Source organism: Esox lucius, chromosome 15 (genome assembly GCF_011004845.1).
Source record: "Esox lucius isolate fEsoLuc1 chromosome 15, fEsoLuc1.pri, whole genome shotgun sequence".
NCBI classification, from domain to species: Eukaryota; Metazoa; Chordata; class Actinopteri; order Esociformes; family Esocidae; genus Esox; species Esox lucius.
In genome coordinates, this window is record NC_047583.1 from 18396678 (window position 1) to 18415274 (window position 18597).

The following is an 18597-nucleotide window of genomic DNA, read 5'->3' on the forward strand; positions in this document are numbered from 1 at the left end:
GTTAAGTGGAAAGATTGCTTGATACAACCAGGCATCAGGATGGCTGTCATGGCTCTGCCTGTTCTCTCACAGGCACCATAACTGCGTTCACACAGTTTTGACAAATCAGATCAGTGCTGAAAAATACCTAAAAAGATCTGATAGGATTGGTCAAAAGACCATTTAGTGGAAAAAATATCAGTATTTAGTTGTCTGTGTAGACCGCTCTAGAAACAGATACTGAAGTTTATAACTGCCTCTAAAGGCTTGTTCTGACTTGCTTTTGTGTTAGTCTTGTGCTGTTCATGTACATTTATACTCTGATTAATCAGATCACATGTTTCTTTTAATTATCTACATGTGTAAACATAAGGTCTGGACAACAGACATTTTAGGAGATGTTACAAACTCAACTTAACGTGTTCTTCATCCTTATCTGTTTATTTATAAGAACGATCAGAATGTCTTATAATCATCTACGCCTGTCTAAAAATGTGTACACAATTACAATGTGGACTAGACTAGAACAACAGACACGTTAGAATTAGGAGTAAACAGGGCTAAAGATGTACATCAAATCTATAGCCCTGTTGGTACCTGGTTCTAACACATGTGGCCTTTGCCCTGACATTGTTCTGCTCTTCCACACATACACTTAAGATCTGATCAGAATGCTTTATTTCTTCATCCACACCTGCCTAAAAATGTGTCAGAATCTGAACAAGATTTGGGAACTATTTATTGATTTCATGGAGAATCTCCACATTGATAACATGGCTGTAGACTCCTCGTCTAATTTCTAACATTCAATTGACAATTTGTAGCCTGTTGTAGACAGTGCCTTTATTGTTTGTCCGTTTTTTTCTTGTTATATTCTTTTCCGTTTTAAATAATTATACAAATGGGAACAAGAAAAGGACAAAGGATACATGTTAGCACTAGGTATAAAAAGGGCCTACACGAGGGCCGGGGCTGCTCTAGTGTGGACACTGCACATTATTTGCCAATAGTCTCAAACTATTGTAGGTATTTGTTGATAATCTTACAATATTGCAAATGTTAGATTCACCAACAGGCCAATATTGTCTGCTTTCTCTGTATCCCCCAAGTGATCACTTTACCGTTCATCTTTATCGGGCACCTCTAGCTGTATGTCTGTTAGTGTATTTTTGTGTGTTTTAAATCTGTGTGTAACCGACAAGTTTCTCAAAGCATTGTGGGCCAGCCCAGTAGAGATGATGCTAACTTCTCATGAGCAGCCTTAATGTTTTTTTTTCACAATACAAAGAATTCTCTTGAGTTGGAGACTGGAGTCAACCGCTTTCGTCTGGCATCCCTTATTTCTTCGGTAAAGGAACACTGTTATCCTTGAAAATATGAATGTGTGAGTAAATAAATGTTTCAGTTAATGTGTCCGTAAATACATTTAAATTGACCTTTTTAAATGTAAAAAAAAAAAGGAGAGTACAGAAAATTCCTCTCTGCTGTGTCTCATATACTGTATATATGCATTACTTGCATGTGATGTATGTTAGTGAGTTCTGAACATAGCATTTTCAATCTCATGATCTTTTCAACCTCTTTAGCAATTGAGGGATATTAACAGAATAACCACCTATTAACTTTGACTAATGGGGTTCAGTTTGAGTGGAGCGTGTCAAGGGTGGGAGATGAGCGCTGATCAGTCAGACAGCTACTGCATTGTCTCTGTGGCCTTCTTTAGCAAGACCTGCCTCCCCAGGCACCTTCGCCACCATCATTTATAGGCGACACCTCTGTGTTCATTTGATAGTTTTCAACCAATAAAAATAAATCTGAGGACTATGACCCTGGCTACTGCAGTCTTCTTTGTAAAGACCTGTTCATACCTTGTTTTTACATGTCCTGGTCTTGCCTATTTCGTAGTTGTGCCTGTATTTAAACTGGTGTAGTTGTTCAAATAAATGATTGTGATAAGAGGATGTTAAAGGTCTAAGACAGTGAACCCTCTCACCCCCCTAAACATACAAATTTTTTGTATTTTTTTTAAACAAAAATCATGCCCCCTTGCATCTATTTTTCACCGGCTCATCAAAGTTAGCTGGCTTATTCATTGATTTTAAACAACCTTCTGAACATTGTGTAATTTCTATGGGGTTCGGAAATGGGGTTGCAGGGATTTCTTGAGAATGACTCAGCTTTTTTTAACTGCTTTTGTGAAACAACGCTGTCCCCCTTGTTGGGCCCAATTATTGGGCCCCGCATACCCGGCAGCAGGTCTAGTGAATGTGGTTCAGCTTCTCTGACTAGTGTGATCTTTTGGAGGAGCAGCCAGTCACATTTTCCCGCTATGGTGCGTCTCCCAGAATCCAAAACACGATTGAAGTACAAACTGTTGCTAACATGAACTACCTCCAGACAATTTTACAAGTTATTCTTTAATACCTTTTTTGTCTGTGGTTATCACAAAGACGTCAAGCATTTGAACAGACACTACAACACAGAACATTCAATCAACTCATTACGTATCTTTCACTCACTTGTAGCTCTCCCATTCGGAATCCATAGCAACCACTCCCAAAACCGACAAATGAAAATACATTTAGAGAGGAACTCTTCGAAAGATCCATTTAGAACAGATGACCATCCGACTCTTACAAGCCAAACCCAAACCCTTGCCCAATGCAAGTAGCTACAGGAACACAGAACCTGAGACAGGCTTTTGGCTGGGTGTCAGGGCCTGAATTTAAAAGGTATCTTGTATAATTGTATTAATTAGGATCTGTAAGGCAAAACAGATCCTGGATCAGCAATATTACTTAGACTCTTGTATGGTTTGTTTGTACATACTGGCCCAGTTCTAAATGGCTCTTCAGAGAGACTCGATCTATAAAGTGGACCATGGTTCTCTGAACTGACCGTCGGCCCTAATGTGTTGCTAAGCGGCAGGCACAGTGACTACACAATCCCATTTGCACTGCATAACGCCACACATTCAGTCATCCTCTGATTACTAAACAAAAGGACGAAAAGCAACAGCCTATAGTTTTTTGTTTGATCAGGTCATGCCAAGTCGCAGCATTTCTGGTACATTTTACAATACATTTTACAAGGTTGCAAGATGCACACACACTCCCTCTCATACATGCTCACACACACAAAAAAAACATTTACATCTGTTTGTTGAACATACAGGTATAATTCATAACTTCATATCAGCATTGAAAAGTACCTACAGAAAAACAACAAAAAATACACTGACAACACAAGGCCAGCTAGAAGAAGTGTTCCATGTTGTTTTGTCTGCAACGAGGCACCAGAAAGAACAGTTTTGAATTCCCCTAGAGGAACTCGTAGGCAGTTCGGAGGATGCCACCATTTTGACAACACAGCTCTAACTGGGTTGCTTTGAGTAATATTATTACAATCCATATAAAATCATTTACATTTTGGGTAAATGTCTCGAGTACAAAAAAGGCACTGCCATTTGTTATTCTAAATATGACTTCCCAGCCTCATGCATGCATTTCTAAAATATAAATTACTTTTTTCTTCTTTTTTACCCCCTCTTAATTTTTATGGTTTTTTTGCCTTTTCAAGTTTTTTTTCTTAAACATAGGATATTCTTTTTCTTCTTCAAATATATATGTAAGCCTGCAGTCAATACAGGACATCGGCTCTGATAACAAAAACAAACAAATAGCACAGTAAAGCGGTAGACGTTTTGTTACAGTATGGATGCTTTCTCGAATTTACAAAAAAAAAAAAGAATGTCTCGCCATCGAATAATGATGCGATATCTGACTATGTGCAGAGTCTTACAAATTGAGTAAAAAATTAAAAATAAACTGAAACTGCGCAAATCTTCATTTACACTACATTAAATAATAATATATTTGGAATATTGAGGTTTTCATCTAACAGTTAATACTGTAGTGTGTCTGTGGATCTCTCTCTTTCAGAGAGCGGGGAGAGCCCTCTAGTTTTGATGCACTTTGGAAATCAAAAAAATGAACCCTTTTTTTGTGACACACGAGGTGAGCAGCTTCCGGAGGAGTCAAAGTCCGATCCACTCCTGGTCCGGCTACTTCTCCCGGAGCTGCAGTAATAATGACCACATTCACTACTGTTTTACTGCCATTCTGTTTACCACTTCTGCTCCATTGCTCTGAGACACACACAGTATAAGCGCACAACCTAATTGGCAGTGGTTAGTGTATGTACGTCCCACTCATTCTCTATCCTCTGACCTACAGTTGTTGCCACGTCCATCGCGATGCCATCGCTAGCCACGCGCTGGCAGTCGGCTCGGCATTGGCTGACCATTCCCTTAGGGCTGGGCCACTGGACCTCCAGCTTCTGAGGTTTACTGTCGCCTGTTCTATTTGGCAATGTTTCAAAGGGCCGTCGCCCCGTATCCAGTTTGTTTTGCTGGTGGCTCAATCAAGAAGTGAACTTTGTGACTGAAAGAGTATTTAGGGGGTAACCAACTCCTTCTTAGCTTTAGAAAGAGCCACCTTCAGCCTATTGGCCAACCAGGAAGATACAAGCGTTTCTAAAGCATCAAAAATAATTCACATACCAACAACACCCCAATAGATGTCTCTTTCCTCCACTATCAAATACAAAACATTTGTGATTATACTGTCATTCAAAACAAATAACAAAACAAAAATAACTATGTTAATATTTGAGATGTACTTATGGTCACCAGCCATACATAGCAAGTTAATACATATGGTACTTTAAATAATACATCTAAATGTATACAATAATCACCTCTGCAACAGTAATAGAAAAAAAGAATAATAAATAATTATTTCAATCTGCTAATAGTATAGATTCATATGGCAGTGACAAGTGGCTGCCTACCATGTATTGCAGCATCAGTGTGACAATACATACTATGTTGCCACGTAAGATTTCCCAAGCCATGCCACTAAAGGGTCCAAGCCAGTCCATGCTTTATGTAATTTTCCTGTCCCTGTCCTGGTTAAGGCTGTGTGTTTACTGAGCCCACTTCCTGAAGCAGTGATGTTTGGCCGGCTCTGTAAGATCGCTTTCAGGCATCAGTGACATTTTGATCATAAAATGGTTGACAGGGGTCATCCACACCTTTTGACAAGATGGTTCAGTCTGAGAGCTTCAGTTCAATGCACACTTGGGGAGTGGGCTTTTTTTGGGGGGTGGGGTGGGCTGGGTGTTTGGCACGAAGCTGGCTTTGTCTTTCTACTGGAGTTTGCCTCTGTAGTAAGTCTCTTCTGAACCTCTCATTCTCCCCTCTGTCGCAAACCTATTGCACATACTTGGCATTTCTACTTGGCATTGTTACTGATGGATAATCTGTAGCGAAAATCATGGCACTGAGGGCAGAGCATGAAAAAGCAAAACACTTAAGAATGAAAAACAAACTAAAAGGAAGCAAAGAAAAATGATCGCAATAAACCTTACGAAACACCTTTTTTTCCATCACTCTAAACATATTCAAACTTGGGAAACACCAACCAGGATGCCCAGTCAGGCTCAAAACATCAGCATGACCTTTCATGCATAAAACCAACTACTGACAGTGATGCAGTGGCTAGTAACAACGCAGCCAAGCTGTTCCAGCTCAGCTTTAAAGAGCTTATTTTAACAACAACCTAACATTATAGTTTGTCATGCAGACAAAACTGAACCAAGGACACATATTAAGACAAAGAAAATTAAAGTAACTAAAAGTACAAAACACCTAGTTCCAATTCAAATCAACAGATCTAAGTGCCTGGCTGTATCTAACTGCTTTTGACCACCAGGTGGAGGCAAGTACTAAAAAGTTAACAATCTCGGGGAGTAAAGCTCACTTTAAACCCTTCATGGACTGACATTGCCATGCTGCTTGAGTGAAAGGAAAACTTAGCAGCCTCCTGGTTCAAATGCACTAGCGTGATGTTTTGATTCTCCAGTCCTCTGCGTTTGTCATTGGTTAGTGTCCTCCCATTTCTCCTCGGATCAGTACTTTGACCGTCTCCTGTGTCGTAGACAGATGGGTATAGATAGCATAGAACACGCAACGCTTTAGCAAAAACCCTGGACTGCAAGCACACACTTAATCCTAAATCATTCTGTTTAAAAACCAGACCAACCGAAAATGTTCCTCACCGACAACGACTAGCATTAGAGGCTAGATTACAAAACACTGTGCACCTGCTTCAGGACCTTTGTCTACATCCAGTCAATAAACAGCGCTTTCAATGCATTAGTCTGAAAGTTACAAAGATGAACAGTTTTTTGCAAAGATGATGTAAAAGCAAGACACCCTTGGCCTGTCCATAACATCAATTCACCAGAACTCCACACCATAGCATTTCCTTTTGCAGTGTTTCAAATCAAAGTCCCTGCCTCTGACATGAATCAGTCACTACTAACATCCTCTTCTCCTTCCAAATCACTTGACACAGACCGTCCTCTCTCTACACTTCCCTCCTTTTGTTTTACCTCTCCTTTTCCTTCTGCACATTTCTGCCACCCCCTTCCGTTATTAGTGTTTCATTTTCACACTGGTGATCAAAAGAAAAAAAAAAAAGCAAACAATGAAATAAGTCTGTTATAAAGTTTCATGATAGCGACTATGAGACCTAAGTCCATAAAAGCAACCCCCCCCCACCCAAAATAGAAAGTCAAATAAAAGTGATGAAGTCATACCTGAAATGTACAAATGTTCGGGTACCCTTGATAGTAGAGGCTTATGTAAACAATACATACGTGTATAAATGCTCCCCCTTCCACCTATACAGATTATAGCCATTTGAAAATCGTCCTCCCTAAAACCTGACCAAACTGTGGAAGCAAAGCTAAGGTTTCTCTCAATGTGTCCCAGTTTGTCTGTTTTTTTTTGTCTTGTCTTTTGGCTCAGTGACATGTCATAAAAGCTATGACCGGTAGAAATTCGGACTGCTGTGGGAACGGTTTTACTGGTCAGTAATTGGGACTGCGGGGGCTGGCTCTACAGAAGACGCTACAGTCTTAAACACTGTAGCATAGTACTACAGTACCCATAATGCATACTCCCCTTGTCAACCGCCCCCAGGGTTTGCCAATCGGTTGTTGGTTGATGCTGATCCCAGTGTTGCTATACCTCCTCCAGCCCAGCAGAGGGCAGTCTTCAGGCACTCTTGTGGGTAGGTCTGCTGGGAGCAACACTGTGTTGAAGGAATCTTTACTGCCATTGTTGTCCGTCAGTAAAGCCCAGGTACGTCTGAGTTGTTCTGGGGGCTAGCCGTGTTATTGTTGTGATGGCAACGTGCCGATGTGCTGCTATGTTAGCCGCTTATCAGCCGTTTTAATAACGAGGATTGGCTCGTCATGGCGTGGCTCCGCCCCTCACCTCTAGTTGACCTCTCCCATTGGCTGTAGTGGCCCCTGGTGGGCAGGGTGGTGTGTGTGTGGGTGGAGGTGGTGGTGGAGAGGGAAAGACTGAGTTGCGCGGCGAGCCTCCTGGGACCAGCTCTACCTCCGGGGCTCTCCTTTAAAGTCCTCCTCTCAGATGGTGGATGTGCGGTCGACTCCATCTGGACACATAGAGGGTAGGGGCACAGGACAAACCATCAGATAGGAAGAATAGACGAACACAACTGGAAAAATACAGATGTGGTGTTAAATAATGTGTTGTTTTTTTTTGCATCTGGTCTGGCTGGACAAACAGAGTGCTAACAGTTTATCCCTTGGTTCTGTCCCAAAGAGTAACAAAGTAATTTCTTGTGATATTTAACTGTTGGGTGTACAATATGTATATCACAGCTTTCAGACAATCAACATTCAGGACTCAAACCACTAGGATTATAATGCACTATTGACGAGAGCTCTATGGGCAATGGTCCAAAATGTTGTCCACTAAGGGAATAGGGTTCCAGTTTATTTTAAGGGGCTGGTCAAGTTGCAGAGAACTCATAAGCCTCCTCTTAGCTTGTTTCTCGGTACATGCCATTGGAAATTAAAATGTTGTGTAAATAATGGTTAAGAATTTGCTTTGCAATTCAGTTTCCACAAGGACACACCAACTGTTGAATTAATGCTGAAATCCTGTGTGGTACTACAATTTAACAGATGGAGGCATATTAACCTGGTATGTGATTTTGAATGTGCTATTACCCGTGAGATAATTTAGGACCGTACTGATTTACCTGCGATGGCTTTGTATTTTAACTTATCTCTTCATTTTTCAATAATAAATATATCCACCTGTGAAAAGTGGAACAAATCCTAATTTAAATGCATGAAAGTCTGAGTCACAGACAAGAACTGAAAATGTTAATGGAGTGTAGATTTTCAACAGGCACTTTATAACAATGCTAACTCCAACCTTCTCCTCTGCTAGCCTGGATGAAATAGTCACCATATTGAATATCCCATTCTTTCAGCGCCACAAAACTGCTTAGTAGGTCTGGAAGCATGTCACTATTATGGAAAGGACTGGGCAACTTACTGTCGAGATTCTGGTCATTTTTAGAGCTGGCCGCCATAAAGTATTGCTGAGTTTGAGTATGTCTGAGCTTTGTACTGGACAATATTTACTGAACTCGGAAACAAGGGCACATGGTAATCCATTTACAATGAATACTTGAAAGCGCAACGGAGAGTGAATGAGAGAGCGAGAATTAAAGATACAGTAGAGGGGAAGGGTCCCGTCTTCGACTGGGATTCCTCAGCTACCCACATCTGCTCCAGGCCTGGGTGTATATGTCCACACACACAGACACACACACACACACACACACACACAGACACACACACACACACACACACACACACACACACACACAGACACACACAGACACACACAGACACACACAGACACACACACAAAGCATCTCTTGTCCGCCCCCAGCTCCGCGCCAAGCACTGAGGGCCACTGTCTCTGGCTCTTTGCTGGCGAGGCCGGGGAAAAAGAGGGGAAAAAAACCAGCGCCTTTTCTCCAAGCAAAACTCAGAGTTCACATGGGAATGGTTATTGAGTTTATCCAGCTCCCTTCTACTCCGGTTCCCCCTCCATTCGTGGCCGAGTTCAACCCCAAGCTAAAGCCGGTCTCAAGCACGGTGTGAAATACTTAGAATACCTAATACCAAATACCTGGAGCGATGGCTTTAGCCTGTCTGTAGGCCGAGGCAGGAGGAATCTTCAACTCAGGGACCTTTCTATTGGTTCAATTGCAACAGTCAAGTTAAGCCCAGCTAACTCATGCTGAGTTTTATGTGAGCCCAGGTCTTATAGCAGGCAAGCTTTTAGTGTATATGCTGCAAGCTTCAATTGTGTTACAGTAACATTCTGACAAGGCGTCTGAATGTTCCTGATGACTTAGCAACTCTTGTCTCACCAGTGCCTCATTTTTTTTAAATGACTTGACAGTTTCTAGGTAGAGAGAACTCCAGAGTTGACATTCCTTTTCTTGGTTTGTATGTGTAAGCTGTGTGTGCTGTGGGTTTCATTTCAGTCTAATTATGGTATTTGGTAGTCTCGACCATGCTCACATGCTGACAGTGCGTGGCCCCAACTAGCGAAATGCTGCTGTGTCGGAGGTCATGGACAGCATGGCGATATACAAGAGGAACTGCTCTGTGTCAGCCTGGTGGTGTAGAGGAACTGCTCTGTGTCAGCCTGGTGGTGTAGAGGTGGTACTACATTGGTTCAGAGGTCATGGACAGCCCACAATGTTTATTTTGTCCTAAACTGGGTTATCCCTAAACTAAAGTCCTGTGTAAATGGTCAGATTCTCGATAAAGTTCTGGTTCCATGTGTGTTAGGAGATTAGATCAGAACTGGAACAAAGAGCTCTCTTTCAAAATTGCAACTCTGTGGGCAACATCTCTTCTGACAAAATGAAAAGGGCCAAGGCACCGAAACAAACTGTCCACGAGGGCAGGTAGTCATGATTCAGTTATTTGAATCCCTATGATTTCTATGTAATTTGTGGATTTAAATTAGGTACTGTAAGTGTGTCTGTGTGTGTATTGACAATGAGGTTGAGCGGTACCTGGGCAGTGTGTGTACGGCTTATGGATGTTTGTGGTTCTCCTACCTCCCAGGGCATGCTCTGTCATACTCAGGCACAGAGACTCCAGTCGGTTGTTGATGTCTGGTTCGGTCACTGGCACTTGGAGATCTGTAGAATGACACAGCGTCACAACAACCTACATGACACTGACTACCTAGACAACACAGGAACAATGCTGTGATCGTGACAACGCCTGGGTATGGAAAACAACTTCACAGTCCTCTGCAAACCACCCCAGAGTCTTATCCTCTGTCCCAGCGGAAAAAGGAGCTGAAATCAAGTTAATCTAAATGCTGTAATCCTATAATACACATAATATGTCAACCTTTCCTAACATAAGCCCTCGATTTGGCAGCAGACAAAAGAAGGTGTATTATCACCCTGTGCTGGGGAGGTAGTTGGCGTAACAACGACCTCAATTCAACTGAGGCGCGTGCCCCCGCTCAATCACATTACCCCGCACTGCCAATTAACCAACCGTCCCCACATCACACACAATTAGGACAACAGCCAGTTGCACTCCTTTGTCAGGTGTGTCTACTTGTCAAGTTCGAAGGTCTGCCACAAGGGGGACCCCTAAACTAACCCCGTTCTTTAGAAGTGATTGTGTGGGACCGGAGGGGCCAGTTGCTAACTTGCTGGCTTAGAAGACGCCTCGGCTCTTAAGCTAGTTATCACAGAGGGGATGTGGAGGCGAACGGCTGGGCTTAAGCTGTGCCTGCTGGCCGCGCCTTTAGCTGAGTAAACACGTCACAGGGCGGATTTCAAATCCCTTGTGGCTACAGAGAAGAGCCGAGTTAGCCCCGTCACCACACAGGCTGGACAGACGGAACAGTCCGCTGGCTATTTTTAGGCCCCAAATCTTGAACTCCTCCAAACACCCCCCCCCCCCCCCCCGCCACACACACATTTCCTTCATCCCCCTCATTCTTCCTGCCCGTTTGGCCTCCGCTTTGATCAAGCATTTAATCTGTCTAGTGTCAATGTAAGAGATAGAAAGACCGAAAGATAAAAACGGACAAGGAGAAAGAGTGCAGGAGGGAGTGAGAGGGTGAGTGAAGGCCTTCCAGGCTGCTACAGACTCTGGCCAAGCTCCCACTCCAGCCCCGGACTGCATGGGCTGTCTGACTCTGCAGGGCTGTCCGAGGGAGAGCGGGATGAAGGGGGGGGGGGGGGGGGGGGGAGCGAGGGTAAGGGAGTGTGTGCCAGGTTGCCCGAGCCACCCAGCACAAAGAGGATCATTGTAGTTGACTCTCCCCCATCTTCCTCCTTCCCTCTCCCCACCTCCTTTCTCTCCCCCTCGTTCCTTCCTTCCTCTCCTCCTTCCTTACTCGCTCGCTCACATACAGACGTTTTTCCCTTAAACTGACAACTTTAAAAGACACCGGACATGCCAGAGGAGGAACTCCCTGCTGTCACATTGATGTCAAGTTTTTCCTGTGGCCAAAGCATAGAAATAGAAGTACAGACACAACCACCATTGAGTAGAACATTGCCTTGATTGGGGACTGTGTGTTCTGGTCATTTCTATGAGCCCGGCCGGGACTGGCGGCGGGGGTTACGGTGTGGGAGAGGCCGCCACAGGCCGTCTCCTCCGCATACCAATGCTGCCGACCGGCCTCGGTCAAGGCTCACTGAGACACGGCATCCTCCTAAACGCAGTGCATCAAGAGTGGCAACAGCACGGCTGTATGTGTAAAGCATCTGTCGCCAGGCTAACCCCGAGGACAGCATGGAGGATGGTAAGCAAGTAAGAGATCTGGTATTAAATACATGGCGAGAAATGGTAATGAAAAGGACAAAACGAAAGGTGAGAAAGAGAGGGGGTCAAATGAATCAACAGGGAGGCAGAGGGAAACAGACAGAGAGAGACAGAGAGGGTGCCCTTGTACAAGGCGATAATACACGGCTGTGCTCTTACCAGCCTGCTGGAACATGACCATGGTGTGTGGCGTGGTGTGAACCGGAAGGGAACGGGTCCTCTGCACTGAGCTGTGGGTCCGGCTGGGCATGCTGTTACTACCCCCAGGGTTGGCGAACCACAGACCCTGTTGGACCAACCGACAGTCACACAGACAGCCAACAGACGGCTAGACCTAGGAGGCTTCTAAAGACGGCGATGACACACTGGCCTGGCTGAAAATCTGTTCAGAAATTGGTATTCTTAGTTGAAAGACCTTGAAAACAGGTTCATATACATTGAACCCCAAAATCATCTGTGACATATTCTGTATTTTTTTCCTATTCCAACACATTTGAACATGATACTAAGTATTTGAGCCTGAAGTCCGCTTTAATATGAGGCTCTTTTTGATCCACATTGGATGAATCATACCTTATCAGAAACCATAGCTTGTCTTCCCCTTTTAGGAAGCCAAAAGTAAAAATGATGAACAAAATTCATGGGTAGTGACACATATCCTTTGCAAGCAATAATTGCTGCATCCCATAGACATGTAAACAGTGGGTTATCTTCCCCTGGTGATACTCTGCCTGTCCTGTAGTCATTTTTGTTCCTGCTTGTTTCAGGGCCTTTTTGCCTTCAGCCTTGTTTTCAGGATGTGAAAGGCATGTTCAATAAAAAAAGAGAGAAGTTAGATCAGATATTGACTTTACCGGTCAGAAACTTTCCACTTTTTGGTCCTGTTTGGAAAAAGACCACCTGAACAAATAATGGGCGCAACAAATCAAACCACTCCCAGACAATGCTGGGAAAAATGATAACATTCCTGTGACACCACAGATAATTCAAATCCCAGATTGTAGTTTGAGACCACTGCCTTAGGTAAACTAGAGTACATCACAATGAGTTAATAAAGTTCATGAGCATTCATTTATATTGGCAATCACTATGCAGTTGACCTCAGAATAACGGAAAGGCCCTTAACACTGTAGTTGTAGTAAAAGTATGCCGGTTGGTTTACAGATGGAATCAATCACAATGTATTCCTATTTTCTGCCCCCAAACATCATCGCATGCACATTTGGCAATGCCTGGATAAGTGGAGGACACATCCAAGGTGTCCGTCTTAGAACTACAGAGACTACAGGCTCGTTGTTTTATACGCCTTTTCTTCTTCCCTCCTCTATTTCACCCTCGCCGTTTAGCCTCAAACTCCTGACTCTTTAACAGCATGGATTCCTTTCTGTAACCTGCCTATTATACTATCCAACCTCCTCTGTCCTCAATCCTCCACCTCTCCCTCCCTCCACCTCTCTTTCTCCAGTTTTGTCTCTCACCCTCCACCCCTCTCTGCCCTCCCTGCTCGCTCGGTCTCGCTCTCCCCCTTTCTCGGTCCTCCCGTACAGAGTACCAGGGGAAAAACAGGAAATGCCTGTGCACTGTTCTCACTGCTTCTGACTAGCTCACTCTCTCCCCTCTACTCCTCCCCCTCCCATCGCCTCCCTGTCGCCCCTCCCCTTGCACACCCCCCCCCCCCCAAACTATGACTCACCCGCTCTACTTTTCCCCTCCATCTTTTCTTTTAATACACACTTCCCAAACCTTTTTTTGATCCCGATCCCCTGAAGAAAACAAGAATGGCGAGAGGCCCCACAGACAGTGAAGGAGGTTTGGAATTTCCTCCCATTGTAAAGATGCCTGGAGAAAAGCCTGACGGGAACAGAGCAGACGTGTGTGAAGGCCCCCGGGTTATCACTGTCGCGCACCGGAGAGGCCTTCCACATGTGCATTAGTGACGCAGGGCCCGTGGAATGCGTGTGACCAGCCTACGAGTTCCAGCGATTTGACTGGACGCGGCGCAGACACAGCCTCCTACTGCCTCCGCTGTTGCATTCCTCCCCTCTTATGGCTCGTATGACAAGGTTTTCACAAGCAGGTACTTCACAGGGAAGGATGACTCCGATGCTGAGAAAGAAGTATGTGGCTGGAGGTTTTCCATTTATCTGTGCCGGGGGCCATTTGTAGAATCGCCGGACCACGTTGTAATTCGTCCCCGTTTCATTATGTCCATCTGTATATTGGTGTGTTCACAGCAGCACTAAAGGGAGAATTCAGCAGTGTGGTGTCCTTTTTCTTCTTGCCTGTTGTCTAATACTGTCGCAAAACTAATTGGGACTTTATTTGACCCTTATATTACCAGGTAAACTGACTGAGAACACAAGTGAGACTTGGCGAGATGTTCATTAGAGATGTGCACAACTCTCCTGAACCTACTGAGACCAAGTTGTGGTAAGGAGACAAAGCCATGAATGAGATTTGGACGTCACAAAATTGTTTGGGAATTTTTCAAATAATAATACAAATTAAGAAAACACAGAAAGAAAATCACAAACTTTAAAATACTTGTCCAAACTTCAGACACTACAAATTAATGTCAAAACAGCCAAAACTGGAATGGAGGTGTGAGTTGTGTGGACGTCCAGAACAAGCTGGTTCTTGGTCCCTGGCTCAAAGGACACTCCGCAAAATAACAACAGAACAGAAGACATTTTCCTCCATTTCCAGGGAGGGGAGGTTTTCCTCACCTGCCGTCCTTGCTTGAGGCCTGTTGGGGTACTGCTGGCGCTGCGTGGCGTGGGGCCCAGGAGGCTGGTGGTACCCAGCAGGCCCAGCCTCGCACCAGGGAGGCTCCGCGAGGGCATCTGGAACTGGCGCAGGCTCCGGCGGGTCGACAAGCTGCCACCCCCCACGCAGCCCGCCGTGGGGAGAGAGTTGGACTGGCCGAAGCCGCGGCTGCTACTGTTGCTGGGCAGGGAGAGGGAGAAGAGGCTTGAACCAACAGAAACGGTCGCAATTCAAAAGGACTGAATACCGCTTCGCGGAGGACAAGCGACAGGCCACTCAGAGAAACCGTGGGAAAACGTTGACCACAGGCTCTGCAGTTAGAGCCATTGACCTCAGAATAATGCACACGAGTCGGTGGACTGCAGGTGTTTGTGGTAGTGATAATGAGCGCTAGCCATAAAAAGGTAGGCTGAAAAACAGCTAGGGAGGCCGGGGTCGGACAGGGGTCAGATGGAGAACAGATGGCGGGTACTGTAGAACCGGAGAGGGTGCGTGTTAGTGTGTGTCACTCGCTCTCTCCACGTGTGTACTGTGTGTATCCCCGCGGCCTTGCCTACCTCCTCTGTGCCCGGTAGCCCGCCATGTCCAAGAGGGTTTTCCTGGGAAATGATCGGAACAGCTTCTGCACCTGCTGTTTCCATGACAACAGCCGCTTCTTCTGCGTCTCGGTGAATGCCTGAGAGAGGAGAGGGGGAGGAAAACGCATGAGGGGAGATGGGGGGGTCGCAGGACTACAGAGTAGGAAGGCGTGACTCAGGGTTATGCTAAGTCGAGTCAGCAAATGCATCGACGCGTGCTTAGTTTCCCCTTGAAACCGACACGAGAAGTGATCCTTTCATATAATACATACAGGTTTGAAGAACTGTATAAAGAGCAGCACGGGGTGTTCCTGGTATACCTCGTGTAAAAGGCACTTGTCAATGAGCTGCAGGTAGGAGCTGATGTTCTCTTCATCCGGCCTCGACACCAGCAGCTGCGTGCAAACTGCGAGGAAGAGACAATAAGAGAGAAAGGGAGTGGGAGAAATATAAAGCAATTAGGTCTTTCATTTCCCAAAATGAGACCATTATTCAAAGGTTCCAAGAAATACTTGTCTGATGAAAATGGGCTACCCACAGTTTTAGGGGTGGACGCAAAGAGCTGGGCATTGGTAGCACAGGGACTTTGAGGACACAGAAGGGATTTGAGCAGGAGGGAATGTGGCCCCATTGATTTCCATAGTCCGCATTTCTTCCAAAATGGCCACTGTTTGCTCAGTACATAAAACTGAGGGGGTAATACCAATTTTAAGGGGGTATTTTCTGTAAGACAACATTTCGTTTAGGATGTTTTTACATTGAAATCGTTTTCTAGTTACCGTGCCTATAAACACTACCCTTCAAACATTTCCACATTTCATTGTGTCAGCTCCTCATCTAAATTAAGATTTGTTTTCACCACTTGTCACTTAAAGGGATCTGTTTGAAATTGTGAAACATAACTATATTTATGAAGAAAAAGTATATATGAAATATTGTAATTGGATTAGTCTCCGAAACCCTGAGATAACACTTGGTGAAACCACCTCTGGCAATCATTATAGCTGTGAGTCTGTTGGGACGGTTCTTCACCAACTTCATACGCCTCTATTTGACAATATTTAAACTTTTGTTTTAATAAACTGTTCAAGCTCTGCCAAGTTCCTTGGACAGCAATTTTTAAGTCATGCCACAGATATTTAACTGGATTTAGGTCAGGCTCTGACTAGGACACTCAAAGAAATGGAACCATTTATTCCTTAGCCACTCCACTGGAGCTTTAGCTTGGTACTTTGAGTCAGTGTCATGCTGAAAGATGAACTTCTGTCCCAGTTTCAGCTTTCTTGCAGATGGCTGAAGGCTTTCTTCAAGGACTTTTCAGTAAATTGCTCCATTCATTTTCATAACGAGTGCCCTGCATCCTGACATTGAGCAACATCGCCTATGAAGCCACATGATTTAATGTTTTACTTCAAAACAGGATTATCGGACTCAATACTGACTCAAGTGCATGGATACCAGGACAAGGGCCGTTACACAAGGAGTGTCGTAGAAGGGCCTCAAGCTTGCAGTGCCGTAAAAGGGCCTGAACCCTGCAGCAGGACCAGTATCTGCTCCTTGGTGCGAGGAGAAACAGGAGGAGCACTGCCAGAGGCAAACAAAATGACCTCCAGTGGGCTACTGGTGTGCATGTTTCTGTCCAAACTGTCAGAAACAGACTTCATGAGGGTGGCATGAGGGCCCAACATCCTCTAGTGATGAAAGCAGGTTCATACTGAGCACGTGAGAGACGTGGAAGAGTCTAAAGACACTGTGGGGAACGTTATGCTGCCTGCAACATCATCCAGCCTGACAGGTTTGGCGGTGCGTCAGCGATGGTCTGGGGAGGAATATCCTTGGAGGGTCGCACAGACCTCCACCTGCTAGCCAGCGATACCCTGACTGCAGTTAGGTACCGGGATGAAATCCTCAGACCCATTGCCAGACCTTGCAGTGGGCCCTGGGTTCCTTCTGGTGCAGGACAATGCCTGGCCTCATGTGGCCAGAATGTGTAGGCAGTTCCTGGATGACTGGTCCTCACATTCCCCAGACAAGAACCCAATTGAGAACCTCTGGGACGTTATGTACCGGTGCATCCAATGCTGTCAAGTAGCGCCACAAACTGTCCAGGAGCTCACTGATGCCCTGATCCAGATCTGGGAGGAGATCCCCCAGGACACCATCCGCCGTCTCATCAGGAGCATGCCCAGATGTTGTCAGGAGTACATACAGACGTGGGGGCCATACACTCTACTGAGTCACATTATGAGTTGCGTGATGAAATTCACGCAGGTTGGAACAGCCAGTGATTTCAATTGTTATTTAGATTTTCGGTGTAAGTTTGTATCCAGCCCTCAATCGGTTGGTGATTTTGGTCTCTATTGAACATTCTTACGTCAATGCACAGTAAAGATTTTGATGTTTAAAATATTTAATTGTGTTATTTAAGTGCTCCCTTAATTTTTTTGAGCACTGTATATCCTGCCTAAACATTAAGGCCAACGACTATAACTGAACTTGCAGGGGCCCGACCCACAAAAAAAGATTGGCTAGATCGTAACGAGGTAAGGCAACCCTGTCCGACATCCCACCTGAATGGTCCTGAGCCAATGTGAACCACCCTCTACAAGTCCTGGACACTGTGCTGTTTGAGTTAAATGCTCCACCAAATTATGTTCCTTAGAGACTGCTTTATTTTCTGTTCAGCCCTTAATAATCATCTATTAAGTCAATGGACCATAGTACCTTTTCCCATGACACGGGTAAACTGGCCAGGGATGTCTCCCTCGGGGATGAGGGTGGTCCCTGTCTCCCCCTCCCCTCCAGGAGCCAGGTGGGAGCCTGGCGCGGCGCTGCTCTTCCCCTCGGGGCTCAACAGGGGTCGCTGTCCAGTCGAGGAGGGGGAGGAGGGGGAGGAATCGTCACCGCCAGCCACCGCCTTGATGGGCGTCAGGATCATCTGGTGGAGCTCAGCCAGAGGGGCTCGCAGGTTACCCCCCTCCAACACGTCCTGGGAGAGGAGAGGAAAAAGAGGGAGAGAGTGAGAGAAAGAAAGAAAGAGTGGAAAGAAACAAGAAAAAGGGAGAAAGAAAATCAAGGAAAATAATAGAAGAGATAGAAATACAGTAAAAAGTAATGGGAAAGGAGACAAAGTTAGACAGAATGTCATGAGAGAGAGAAAGAAAAGTTTGGATGAAGAGGAGGTGAATGGGAGGAGGAGGGATAACAGTCTGTGAAAGTGCTTCTTTCATTTCAAAATATGGCACTCAAACCGTTTCGGAGCATTACGGTGAGGGATGTAAATACACTCAGTCCTGTTCAGACAATCATCCTTGGATTGTCACATGGGCTGTGGCAAGATTGTTCCAGACATGATAGGGAGGAAACGTTAACCGCCTCGCCGCCCATGTGATACTAAGGGGAATGAAACAAAAAGATACACTCCTGTCCTGTTGCATGCTAAATTACACCCTATCCCCTTTATAACGCACTACTTCTGACATGAGCCTCGTAAATGGCACTC

At 45.0% G+C, this 18597-nt stretch overlaps 1 protein-coding gene across 5 annotated transcripts in view; it reads right to left on the reverse strand.

The window, feature by feature from the left end:
- Positions 1 to 2377: 2377 nt before the first annotated feature.
- The window catches only part of samd4a (sterile alpha motif domain containing 4A), a 57533-nt gene continuing 41313 nt past the window's right edge, over positions 2378 to 18597 (reverse strand). For all 5 annotated transcript variants that reach the window (XM_020054201.3, XM_010892349.4, XM_010892348.4 and 2 more), the window contains 7 exons: positions 17820 to 18084; positions 15416 to 15501; positions 15075 to 15193; positions 14478 to 14697; positions 11911 to 12037; positions 10014 to 10097; positions 2378 to 7508 (listed from right to left, as the gene is read on the reverse strand). In XM_020054201.3, the coding sequence (XP_019909760.1) occupies positions 7480 to 7508; positions 10014 to 10097; positions 11911 to 12037; positions 14478 to 14697; positions 15075 to 15193; positions 15416 to 15501; positions 17820 to 18084 (930 nt within the window). In that variant the 3' untranslated portion in view covers positions 2378 to 7479. The remainder of the gene's footprint in view (positions 7509 to 10013; positions 10098 to 11910; positions 12038 to 14477; positions 14698 to 15074; positions 15194 to 15415; positions 15502 to 17819; positions 18085 to 18597) is intronic.